Source organism: Semicossyphus pulcher, unplaced genomic scaffold (genome assembly GCF_022749685.1).
Source record: "Semicossyphus pulcher isolate SPU_LCO1_2020_fin unplaced genomic scaffold, fSemPul1.0.p SCAF_21, whole genome shotgun sequence".
Classification (NCBI taxonomy): domain Eukaryota; kingdom Metazoa; phylum Chordata; class Actinopteri; order Labriformes; family Labridae; genus Semicossyphus; species Semicossyphus pulcher.
The window spans coordinates 12,759,175-12,771,589 of NW_027211695.1; the positions used below are offsets into that span (position 1 = coordinate 12,759,175).

The 12,415-nt window shown below is 42.4% G+C and overlaps 1 protein-coding gene and 1 long non-coding RNA gene across 2 annotated transcripts in view; one reads left to right on the forward strand and one right to left on the reverse strand.

Moving 5' to 3' along the window:
• LOC138600379 (uncharacterized) overlaps positions 1-11,886 on the forward strand; it is a 36,729-nt gene extending 24,843 nt beyond the window's left edge. Inside the window, exon 3 of the long non-coding RNA XR_011308751.1 lies at positions 11,786-11,886. This is a non-coding gene — a long non-coding RNA (uncharacterized lncRNA). The remainder of the gene's footprint in view (positions 1-11,785) is intronic.
• On the reverse strand, positions 3,688-6,445 carry LOC138601104 (sialoadhesin-like). Its single transcript, XM_069672684.1, has 5 exons — positions 6,415-6,445; positions 5,821-6,077; positions 5,469-5,748; positions 5,141-5,296; positions 3,688-3,764 (listed from the first exon to the last, which is right to left on the reverse strand). The coding sequence occupies exons 1-5, from the start codon at positions 6,443-6,445 to the stop codon at positions 3,688-3,690; spliced, it is 801 nt and encodes a 266-aa protein (XP_069528785.1).
• Positions 11,887-12,415: the final 529 nt, after the last annotated feature.

Sequence of the window (12,415 nt, forward strand, 5' to 3'; positions counted from 1 at the left end):
TGTCCTTCCTCCACAGATCTGGACGCTGTGCCGACCTTCTACTCAACAGTGAAACCAGAAAGCGTCTGACGGGACACGTCAGCCCCTGGACTCGACTCTTAGAGCTTTTCTGCATCTGGAAACAAACTTGATAAACTGCAAGAAAGAAACTTTCTGTAACTTAATCGTTTATAGAATCATTTTCAAAGGGTGCAGCTTTAAATAACACTTTGGCTTTGTCTCCTGTAGTTTTAGATGATTGTAGAAATTCTTTGGTTCTATATTCGACCACAGAAGGTCTATGTGTGCGAAATGGGTAAACCTACGTACGTCATCCTTCCACTCCCCTCCCTCCACTCCCTTCATGTGATGTCTGACGTCAGCCACAGGGATTCCCTCATTGAGTCCACGCCCTCAGGAAACCTTGACGGCGACTGAATGAGCTGATGATTTACAGGTTATACGAGAATTACCACATCGAGGTAGTTTGCTGAGCAGTTAAGTTTACCAAGGGTTGCCCAGGTAACTGTGTCTGGGACAGGCAATACAATTGTATGTTGGAAACATATCTAAGAATATATTACCCTGAAAACATATCAGCAGCATAAGTAATCATTTACAGGAGATGCATATTACCATCTCTCTCTGTGTTAAAAAATAAAAAGAAACTGCTTTCAGATGTTGCTGAGATATTGTGTTCATGACTGGAGGGATGGAAGGTGTGTGCGAGCTTGAACTTTGACCTTTTACCATAAAACTTTCAGAAGTTTATCCTTGAGTCCAAGGTGAAGTTTGTGTAAAATTTGAAGATATTTCCTCATATTGTTTCTGAGCTAGCCGGTTAACAAGATTGAGACATCTAAACATCATGGCCCCCGCCTGTCGCTCCCACAGGAGCAAAAATGACTAACAACTGAATTACAAACTAAAAACGAGGCTAATTTCTTTCATACATAAACATTATATATGTAACTATTTTAGCAATAATAGGTTCATGGCTTTATTTTAAAATTCTATTTAAGACCTGAAATCTTTTAAAAGCTGTTTTAGATGTCACCTTTGTTGCTAAAAACCTGGGATCTAAAAAAAAGAAAAGAAAAAAATCACCATGTCAGCACACCAATGAAAGGGGTGAATAATTTGCTTAAAAGTTCCCTGAAACTGTTTCACCAGAAACTTACCCATACATCACTGAAGAGAAAATGAACACTGGGTGAAACAACAGAAAATACAACAGTTGTTTTCCCCTCTTTTGAATCTCGTGATTGTTGTGACATCATCACCAGTACAAACAAAGGAGCAACCTCATAAACAAGTTCTGTTTCTTTAATGTTCATAAAGGAAATATGTTTATCTGTCATACAGCAGCTGCTTAGTTCCCAGAACTTTACACAAGGAGGGAGGGTAATACAGCCTTTCACATTCAAGAAAAGTTCCCTGGCTTGCCCACCATATACTAATGTAATGGATCAGCAGGGCATCCTCATATGCCGAGGCCTCCGATTCCTCGGAGCTTGCTTCTTTCGTGAGTGCAGCACATGCAGGCTGGGGACCCTTCTTCCGGGTTCTTTTCCACTGGGGGGCCTGGGCTCTGCGCCCCCAATATTTTGCAAACAAGGGGCAGTCTCTTCCTATCAGGACCGGCACTGGCAGGTTCTCAGCAACTCCAGCTCTCAGCAAGGTAGCCAGCTCTCTACCAGGGTGACGGGATAGGGTCGCCGTGGACACAGGACACCTGGACGGTATCCAGGGCTGGCTCCACGGCATACTCCGGCCTCACCAGGCTCACCTTGCTTCCAGAGTCTAGCAGGGCCTCTGTGTCTTTTCTCCCAACTTTTTTCCAGTCCTTTCAGCTCCCCTGCTTCTCTGCTTCTGTCTGTTCCTCCTCTCCTCTTCTCCCAGCAGCCTCTAATCACTGTTGTCTTCAGCTGGGCCACCTCCAGGTTTGGGTGAGCTGGCAGTGTAGGTAGGTCTGATTACAAACCGTGCCCAGCTGGTGCCGGCTCCGCCCTGCTCTCTGGTGGCCTCTGCTGGTGGTGAAGCAACAGTGGTGGGGAGAGACACCACAGTGAACATCCCGTGTATGGATTCTCATGATGCACTAATTTATTCCATGACTTACAAGGATGAATGTTACTCGATCAAGCCGGGAAACGGAAGAGCAAAATAATGTGAGAGACAATCTCAGTGTCGTTATGAACTCTCCTCTGAAAGGAGAAAAGATGATGATGTACCAGATATCAAATGAAAACATGGATAATAATGACATCCATTTTTACATCCTGAATGGCTGATGCCTCTGAAATGTTTCAGCTCTACAACGATCAGCTCCTCTGAGCTTTCTGCTGGTAAAAATGGCAGAACTGAGCCTGCGTACTAAAAGACAACTTATAACAATCTTTTATTGATTTCTTAGTTTGAATGTAGAAAGAGCAGTACAGATAAAGATAGCAGTAATAAAAGCAAACAAAATTACATGTGTAGCTTCAGGCTCCATCATTCTTAGTTCAACCATAAAACGCTTTATTTTGACTACTTGCACTCAAAAAAGTGCTGGGTTGTTTCTGTAAACACATTGTTGGGTTAACTGTGTTGGGTCATAATTCTAGGTTGTTTAGTGACTTTAAACACATTGTTGGGTTGTTCAGGCTGGGTCATAGGGGATGTTTGGGGTTAATTCCCGCCAGAACAGCTGGTTGGGTCACTTTGACCCAACTGCTGGGTTGTTCATTTTCCCACTTAAACTGGATGGATCTGGATCCTTCTCTTACAGAGGCTGAGACACAGGCTACACAGATGAAAAGATGAAATGGTAGGTTAATATTAATATTTTATCTTTATTTTAATAAGTTGTGGTCATTAACTCATTTCACTGTACAAATATGAAAAGGTATCATTGAGCGGTTTTTATTCTGTGACATTTATTAACTAGCGACCTAGCTTGAAGCTCTTTACTAGATGCTAGTTTACGGTTGATTTAATGTTAGCTGATAACCACAATATAGCTTATCTGCACTCATTATTAAAGTTGTCACTTTAATTTGCGTCTGTCTCCTGGCTTTATTAGTCAACTGACTTAACTGTCTCACTGAACATTAGCATCAGCTAACTTTAGCGTGCTAGTTAGCGAACTGGATAGTAAGATAGTTAGCACGCTAGCTCCCTCCCGCCCCCCAGCTCTGCCTTCATCTCTGTTACAGTTTGAAATGTATGTCTCTCAGGGCAGTAAAGTAAAAAATACTGCCTCAGAAATATTACTTATATGTTCCATACTATTTGACTGTTAATACAACACTTTTTTTTATGTTCAAATTCTAGGTCAAACCAGCTGTCTTCCCTGATCCATCTACAAGGCAGAGGAGAAGTCTTCAGACCACCCCAGAGAGCGGAGTGTAAGTCCTTTTGCCAAAAATGTAAGATATTTATAATAATAGTAATGTTAATAATAATAATAATAATAATAATATTTAATGAGGAAAAAAATAACCCAGCATATGGGTTATTTTACCCAGGAATAGAGTTAATTTCACCCCCTGATTGGGTCATTTAAACAACCCAGAAGTTGGGTTAAAAACACAACCCAGCACTTGGGTCAAACCAACACAGCATGTGTTCTGTCCAATAGTTAAGGGGTGGGGTTAAATTTCGGTTCTTTTTTAACCCAGCAGTTTTTAGTGTGTGGTGCACAAAATATTGACCTCTATCCCGTCACCTGCTTTCAACAGGAGTATCTCTTCTTCTTCGGTGCAGTGAGAGATGATCAGAAGCTTCTCTTTTAGCACGAGCTGCAGGAAACCAAAGAAAGAGTCAGTTTTCAAGAGTAAAAAACCTTTGTTAAAGCTTCAGCGTCACTTCCTGTTTTCTACCAATAGTGGTGCACTGTTGCTGCTGTGACAACCAGCTCTGTTGCTGCTGGCGTCACCTCTTTAGCCACAAAAGAGACCTTGCTCATAACCAGCTTTGTTGCCCCGTGGTTATCCGGGATTTGTGAGTTTACTGAAGTATATCACCATAGCAACGTATTCTGAAGGGCTTATCTTCTCATGACCAAATTACAGATGAGATTGAAACCTTTTTCAGATCGCAAACACTTACATGTCTACTCTAAGTAACGACAACTGGGACTCAAAAATTAGGCCAATGCCAAAGTGCCAAAAACTGCAGTTCCTCTCTTGTCCACTTGAGGCTGTCTCCTCAACTTCAACTTTAACGTTATTGTCCCTGAGGGGAAATTTGTTTTGCAGCCAGGTAAGATGAAAAACATTTAGAAAACACAAACACATAGACTTGGTTACAAAAAACATTAAAACACATAAGGGTTCATTAAGAATACACAAAGGAGTATGCAAAACTCCAAACCATCGTTAAAACCACAATTTAAACAAAAATTAGAAAACCATAAATAGTTCCTGGAAGTGAACAGGAAAATGCTTAATCTACAGGGTCGACATTTGAATTTCAAATGTCTCCAGCAGTGAGTCAGTCCCCATAGAGCCCCATGTTAAACTTTACAGCAGAAATAAACATGTTTACAGCCTGGTACAAAAAACAGTTTGGCTTTCTATAGCTCATTTCTCTCTTCATGACAACTGTACGAGGAGAATCTTTATACAACGCACCTGTTTACATTATATTAAGGCTTAAAGTGATGCATCATTAGGGGCCTCTTTGAGGGACAGCTGGGAGCTGCTAGCTGTCTGCTAGGTGTCACCTCAGCTCATTCAGTCACTGGACATAACCTCTGGGCCATGTTTGTGCTGTTGGAGCCTTTTGGAGATTGATTGAGCAGTTCATTAAAGTTTTTAGCCAAAAACTCCGGTCAGCAACCATCAAAAATCTACCAAAAGTCTCATTTTGTTTGACAAAATGTCGCTAACTTATAAGCCTTATAAGCTAATGAGTTAGCCTTTGGCAAAGATTGTGGGCATTGTGGGCCCACTCACTCTCCAGCTCCAGTCTCCATCAAAACACTGCCACTCCATAAAATCAACATGGCAACAGCCAAAATGCCAAACTCGAGGCTTCAAAACGTCAGTTAACAAACCAAAGTCACACATATACGGTCTTTGATCTCTACTCTCTCTGATTGGCCCTGACCCCTGACCCCTATGCAGAGGGCCAAAAGAGATGTTGGTCAACAAAGGGATCATTATGTTCTTACCTCGAGCCCTCTGTCGGTACATGTATATACACACTGTGAGTATGAGAGTGTAGAGGATGAACAGCAGGATGGTGCACACCACCTTGGGCAGAGGCATGAGAGGAGGAAGAGGAGGAGGAGGAGGAGGAGGAAGAGTGGGGACACCAGTAGGCCGAGCTGTGAAGAAGAAAACAAGGGTCGAAGCATTAAACATGAAGCATAATGGGGTTCTTTGAGACACTGGAAGAGAATGTTGTTAAATATCATGTATGTGGAGGAAACTAAGCCCTGAGGAGGCTAGTCTGTGTCCTAATCACACACGTATAATAAGTGCAGAGTTTCATGTCACCTTTCACTGCCAGCCAGCTCTCCGGTGATTGGACTTTCTTGGGGTGTTCACACTTACAGAAGCCTTCGCTAGACCAGGACACTGCTGGCAGGATCATCGTTCCGGCAGGCTCAGTACCAATAAAAACACCATTCTTGAAGAAACTTGCAGAGAAATTTGATGTAGATTCACGTTGCTCTTCTTCCTTGTAGGAGCAGCGAAGCGTCACTTCATCTCCCTCCGTCACAGGAAGTGCGGGGCTCTCCAGGATCACAACGCCGGTTGAAATATATAAGGATGTCTGATCAGTAGAGTTCGAGTTATGTAACAATCAAGCAGATGCCAAACATGCATATTTGGTATTACCTGTCACTGTGATGTTGATGATGTTGCTGCACTCCCCGTTCTCAGACTCACACCAGTACACTCCGGTGTCAGTTGCGTCGGGATACTTCGTGTAGCAGGAGGACTCACCTGGTATCCCCCAGCCAGTCGTACATGGCTCAGACTTTCTGTGGGAGTTGTTTCTTTTCACTGTCCAGCTGCTGGAGGGGGCCCACACCTCACACTTCATGTCGAGGCGCTCATTCTGGAAGAACTGAGATCTGTTGGGAGTGAGCCTCAGTGTGGCTGCAGGAAATCATTATGAGCTGAGTCAAATTACGTCTGAAGGCATATCTGTGTTTACTGCAGGCACTTTTTAGATGGTACAATGTAAAACATTGATCATGTTTTTGTATTTATAATCAATGTTTTCCCTTTAGATAACACTTCAAATAAAATAAGCAAAATAACTTTGAACATTTTTAAATATATAAGACTTAAACTGCTGTTAAATTCACAATAAAAGGGTGAGCAGGAGACAGTGTTTGCACTACATCACAGTAACACATCAAGCTTTGTTCTTTATCCAAGCTTTGAATTTAAGGAAAGGTTGGATCATGTATTAAAAAGTAACTTTACTTACCGAGCATCAGGCAGAGCGGTGTGATCTCCATTATGTGTATGTGAAGTATGTTGCCTTTGTCAGTCGAGTCAGGTTAACAGGAAGTCAACCACATCCTGAACAAACAGGAAATTATAAAGAAAATCACTGACCCTCGGTGAAACTTCTGAAAACGTGTTTGCTCTCTTTTTTTTCAAGTAATAAATCCATGCTTTAGATAGAAGTTAGCTTTTAGCCTTAGCCTTTGTAGAGTCACCCGATCTGAACATCTCCCACTTACTTTTGAAAAGCTTCTGATCTGTATCACCTGCTTTAGAAACTTTAACCTGAAAACCACAGAATCACTACTTCCACAAAAGAAGTGACCTATAAATCACGTAGGAGTATTTCTGAGGAACCGTCAAAATGTAGCAGCCAAAAAAAAAAAATGAAACCAACACGTCCTCATACCTAGATAACACTAAGGATAGACATGTATGACCATTAGACGGTACCAGTGGCAGGCGTACCAGACAAGCATGAAAAACACGTTGTTTGGGACAGACACAAGACCAATTAGGGTTTAAGCACAGATCGATGATGAGCACAGAGAGGAGGGGGCAGCTCTTTTAACAGTTCATTGTAAAGTCCAGACTCAACAGGTGTTTACTAGTATTACTCTCTGTAACGGAGCTTCGTTTGCAAAGGTTTTGTGTGCGCAAGAGCCGCACAATCCTTTAGTAAATTCCCCCTTAATCTCGCTAACATAGTATGAATTATGCATAGATACATCCCACCCGACTAGCGTCAAAAGCAGGCTGAAAGAGTTGCAAGTATTAGTTGACCCAGGCCTGGTGCTATGTATTAACAGAATTGCTCAAATTATTGAATTGATATTAAGTGTAATTTCTTGCACTACCCATTCTAACTATAACACACTCTTACTTTACAGATTTCTGGCCACTGGGGATTCCTACAAAACTATTGCCTTCAGCTACAGGGTTGGATTCTCAACACTGTGGCATTGTGAAAGAGGTGTGTGAGGCACTCCGGTCATGTCTGGTAACAGAATACATGCCATTCCCTGGAACAGAGGAGTGGAGGGCCATTGCAGACGACTTCCAGAAATTGTGGAATTTCCCAAATTGTGTTGGAGCAATTGATAGGAAACATGTCACCATCCAAGCCCCAGCAAATAGTGGCTCCCAGTTCCACAATTACAAAGGCTCCTTCTCCGTTGTACTGCTGGGAGTGGTGGATGCAAGATATCGTTTCAGAATGATCGATGTGGGAGCATATGGCAAGAGCAGTGATGGAGGTACGCTCTCTTCATCAGCCTTTGGCCAAGCACTCCGTCATGATGCCCTCGACGTCCCATCAGATGCGCCTCTACCAGGAGCTGGAGTAGCCACACCTTTTGTTTTTGTGGGAGATGAAGGATTTCCCTTGCGGAGGAACATGATGAGGCCATTCCCTGGGCACAACTTACCACCTGAGCAGAGGATTTTCAACTACTGCCTGTCTCGAGCCCGGAGAATGGTTGAGTGTGCCTTCGGCATATTGGCTTCACAGTGGCGACTGTACGGGAGAGTCCTTGGAGTGTCTGCTGAAGTTGTCGTGAAAGCAACTTGCATCCTTCACAACTTAATCCGCTGGCACTATGCTGATGACAAAGACCCCAGCAGCACAGCATTGTGCACTGAGCCATCAGCTGGGATGCAGGGTATCACCCAGGTTGGCAGCAACAACGCCTCCAGAGAAGCGCTGGCTGTGAGAAAGAAGTTTGCCACCTACTTCTCCTCCTCGGCTGGTGAAGTGTCCTGGCAACATGCAGCTATGTCTTAATACCATCTACCACCCCTCTGACAACACAGTACATTCTCAAAAGTAAGATGTGTTTTAACAGCAAACTACAGCCAACATGATGAAGACATATCAAGTGATTCAACTGTTTCTTTTTAATATTTTTTTTAAAGTAAGGGAAAGACAAAGTAGTATTTACAATAATTTCAATAATTGTACAAAAAAGAATTCAAATAAATAATTTCAGTAAAAGATTAAAAAGTGTGAAACTAGGCTAGTATTTACAATTTGGTTATATTCAAGAAAATTTAAAAGTATTAATAATTTAACGGACTTTAGAATGAATATTTACAATCATCTATGTGCCTGTTATAGTAAAGTGTGTGCGTCTTGTGAGAGAGAGAGACAGGGAGAGAGAAAATGAGATGAGAGACAAAAACTAAAGTCCTAATTGAAGCAGAGTTTGATGATTTGGTTTAGTTTTTCATTAGTCATCATTGCCAAACTCTGCTTCAATTAGGATCTGCATAAATTGTACTTTCACTTCAGCTCTTTTTCTTGGTGGCAAGCGTTTTGCTGCAGGGATCAAGCTCATAAAAAAATGTTCGTCCTCATCAAGAGGCTTGTTTTCAGCTGCTAGCAGTTCTCTCTGGTACTCAGATAGGTCTCCTGTCCTGTTGCAACCCCTCCGTGTATCTCTGGCAGTAGTGTGTCGGACGGAAGTCTCCATAGCGTTGGGTGCACTGGGTGAAGGACGTGCAGGTGTGCTGAGCGATTCTGATACCCTGGATGTAGGTGGTATAGCAGACAGATGGTACAGGTCAGAGGTCCCAGGTAGTGGGTCATCCACCTAAGAGAATGTCATACACAAGTGTTAAACTGTGGTGTTTTTTACAGCTGTCATTTTTACATGTAGTCACAGGGCAAACACTGCTATGATTAATAACTTTATTTAAAGTGCCATTCAATTAAGAGTCAGGGCCCTGGTATTGTGCATCACGTCTCATGAATCTGGAATAGCTGTGACACACCTAAATGGAATGGGACCATAATTTATTTGATTAATTTACCCCTGTGTTTACCCTGTCAAAGATTGCAAAATTATGCACCTCAACTTGAGGAGAAGAAGAGACTCAACAGTACAGTCATGGCTGCCTGTGTTAACTGCATAGTTTGAAGTTGTTGGTCTCTCCTTCACGTGTGGCTCCAGAAATGACATGATTGCCACAAATGTTCACCTCTTCTGAGTGCCTCCTTCTGCCCCACTCCTTTCCTCGTTCTCTGCCTTCCTTGCCTTCAAATATTTATCTCTCAGATATTTCCATTTCTTCGTGCTTTCCTCCACTTAACACATGATAAAAAAGGATGTCAGCGAACAGCTAGTCAGCTCCCTAACATTAACCCTTAACATTAGAAAGTAGTTGAGACTCAGTTTGTTTTCATATGTCTTGCAGTTTGCAGAGAACGATGTTGAAAGTGAGCAAACGGTCGCACAACACAAACCACAACAGAAACCACAAACTGGAACATTAAACTAGGAATAAGTTAACTATTTTTAGCCTACAGTTGAAATGAATCAAAACAACTTCCCCGAAATTTCAAGAACAACGCTTATTTGCCTCCAGGCCAGCTGTTTTTTGTTGACATCATGGTCCTTTACGGCTACGGGTATCCCACAACAGCCACCACTAATCTCTCTTCCATGTTTGATGTTTCCATGGAAATCAACCGAATGTCGTCAGCCACACAGAAGGCCCGCCTCTCCATTCATCCGATTGGACAATGAGAAAAAAAACACCCATGACGTCGGGCGCTTTTCTGCTTTGAGTTGAAGTTTTTTCAACTCGAGGTGCTCTGAGCGTTTCCTCAAAAACGCGAGGCGCTCCTCAACGCAAAAGCAGTGCGCAAAGAGCGTCCCTCTCATTGACAATCACTCAACAGTGACAAAAAAGCCGCCCCCAGCTGCTAAAACGCGTCCTGTCTGATCATCAGATACTGTCGACATTTTACTTTTTCAGCAGACTTTGAAACGGGCATAATGTCAAGCATCATCAAGTGCACGCGACAGCAGCACATTTCACACCTGACTCTTAATTATTTCCCGCTAATTAATACATCGCTAGCTTATTTTCCTTCAAAATGATGACCCGTGTAAAATGCACATTATACGTCTCCATTTTCACGGTTTTATTGTCTGCCAGCGGCGTTTCCAATGTTGAAGAGAGTGATGTATCAACACGAGAAAAAGTCGGTCTTGAAGTAAAATGCGGTGAGGTCAAAATGAGAATAACCGTAAAGCGACAGTTTTTCACGGACAGACATATTCCGTACGAGCCAGAGTATCTTCGACTTGGAGCAAACGCAACACGGCTGAGTTCATGTGGGCCAAAGACGCCGAAATCAGCATCTGAAATGGTCATATCTGCGAGGCTTCAAGATTGTGGGACTGAGTCCAGTGTAAGAGAATATCCCTGTAGAGTACAACACCAAAAATGACTGCATTATGACACTATCCAGTATTACTTTACTTAAAAGAAACGATACTATGCGATACCCTGAAAACTTTCTTTTGCAAAAATAAAATATGGTTACACTGGAGTGGAGTACACAGTGTTTGTGACGATAAAGAAGCGGAACTTGAATCCAGAGTAAAAACAATACTAAGTGATATATGTGAGGAGGAAACATCAGCTAAACTAAAGGTCTTTCAGCCCTGTTACAGCTGCTGTTTAGAACACCTGAACTTTTACACCTGATCTATTTTAAAGCTGACATGTTTCAGGGCGAGTTTGAACCATTTCTGATCTGTGTCAACGTTGGAGCAAACATGTAACAAACAGTAAATGAGCACTGTTCACTATTTAAGACGACACTGATCACACAGACAACATGGTAAATGTTTTATTTTAGGAAGTTGTTGTGAAGGCAGGGTTCAGCTCGAACATAGAGGATCAGCGGTGCTTTCTCATTTCTCAAAAGTAAAACAAATCTTTATCATGTGGTTTTACCATATTAAAGTTTATGTTCTCATGTTTGTGCTCATATTATGTTTATATATCCTTATACTTCTATATTGTTCATAGAACTTAGCTCTGAACATGTTAAAGGAGTTTGTGTGTTGTAGACTTCATGAGTTCATTGTTCCTGTGACATGTGACTGATGCTGTTTGAAGACTCGTCTCATCGCTGTTTTTACCTAAAGTTTTCTGTCCCCTCACAACAATTCATTTGATTTGTATCTGGAAACTTTACAAGAGTTTATTTTTCTTCTTTGGGTTATAAAATTTGTCAACAACCACAAAACTTTGATGAACACAATGAGAGAATTTAGTTTGGGCTAAAAGAAAATTGCTGAGGTGTTTGTTGTCCCGCATGAGAGGACTGACCTTTGACCTCAGGTGTGTTCACCTCTGTCTCACAGGGAGAAGATGATCTGCACAATCCTGCTGCTGCTGAAGCTGACCTGCTGTGTCTGTGGTTAGTTTACACCTTCACTTTATTCTCCACAAAGAGCAGAGACACTTTCAGACTCACTGAAACACTTCAACACTTCATTATTAAACATGTTTAAAGGCTCACATGTTAAAGTCGTCCCTCTCTGTCTCCTCAGCAGGAACATTTGAAGTGAACGTGACTCAGACGTCCTATCAGGCCGAGGAGAACGATGACATCACACTGGAGTGGACGTTCACCACCAAACCTGGCAGCTCCCTCCGCTCTTTTTTTATCTCCTGTAACATGATCAAGGGTCAAAGAGTCTCAGTCCTGTTTGATCTACATGGAGGTGATGAGGTCCCAGCGAAGGATGGAGAGCTTGTAGGACGAGTCCAGTGTGACAAAGACGTCCTCACAGAGGGACGAATCAGACTCAACGTGTCCTCACTCAGGACTGAGGACTCGGGCTGGTACACCTGTGAAGTGATGACAGACTATGGTGTGAGCTCTGGCAGCCACCACCTCAGTGTGACTGGTAAGTTGAGGTTAAACTTCAGTTAAACTTTATTAACACGTTTCATTCAGCAGAAGAGAAGTCATGTGGAGATTTAAATGTTTTTATGTTCAGTGAAATGTTTCTTCTTCTCATCAGTGACACTGATTTGTTTGGTCTCTTCACAGCAGCGAGGGATCGACCCAAACCTGAGACTGAAGCTGGGGAAACAAACATATGGAGGTGGGGATGGATCGGTCTCTGCCTGATACTGGTCCCGGTCCTGATAGTTGTGCCGTGTGTTTGTTACTA

Bases quoted from the DNA above. Each gene is read 5' to 3' on its own strand.
- LOC138601104 (XM_069672684.1), bottom strand. From the start codon at position 6,445: ATGGAGATCACACCGCTCTGCCTGATGCTCG. The intron at 6,078-6,414 runs GTAAGTAAAGTT...GATTTCCTGCAG, and splicing joins ACCGCTCTGCCTGATGCTCG to CCACACTGAGGCTCACTCCC. The intron at 5,749-5,820 runs GTGACAGGTAAT...TCTACTGATCAG, and splicing joins GCAACATCATCAACATCACA to ACATCCTTATATATTTCAAC.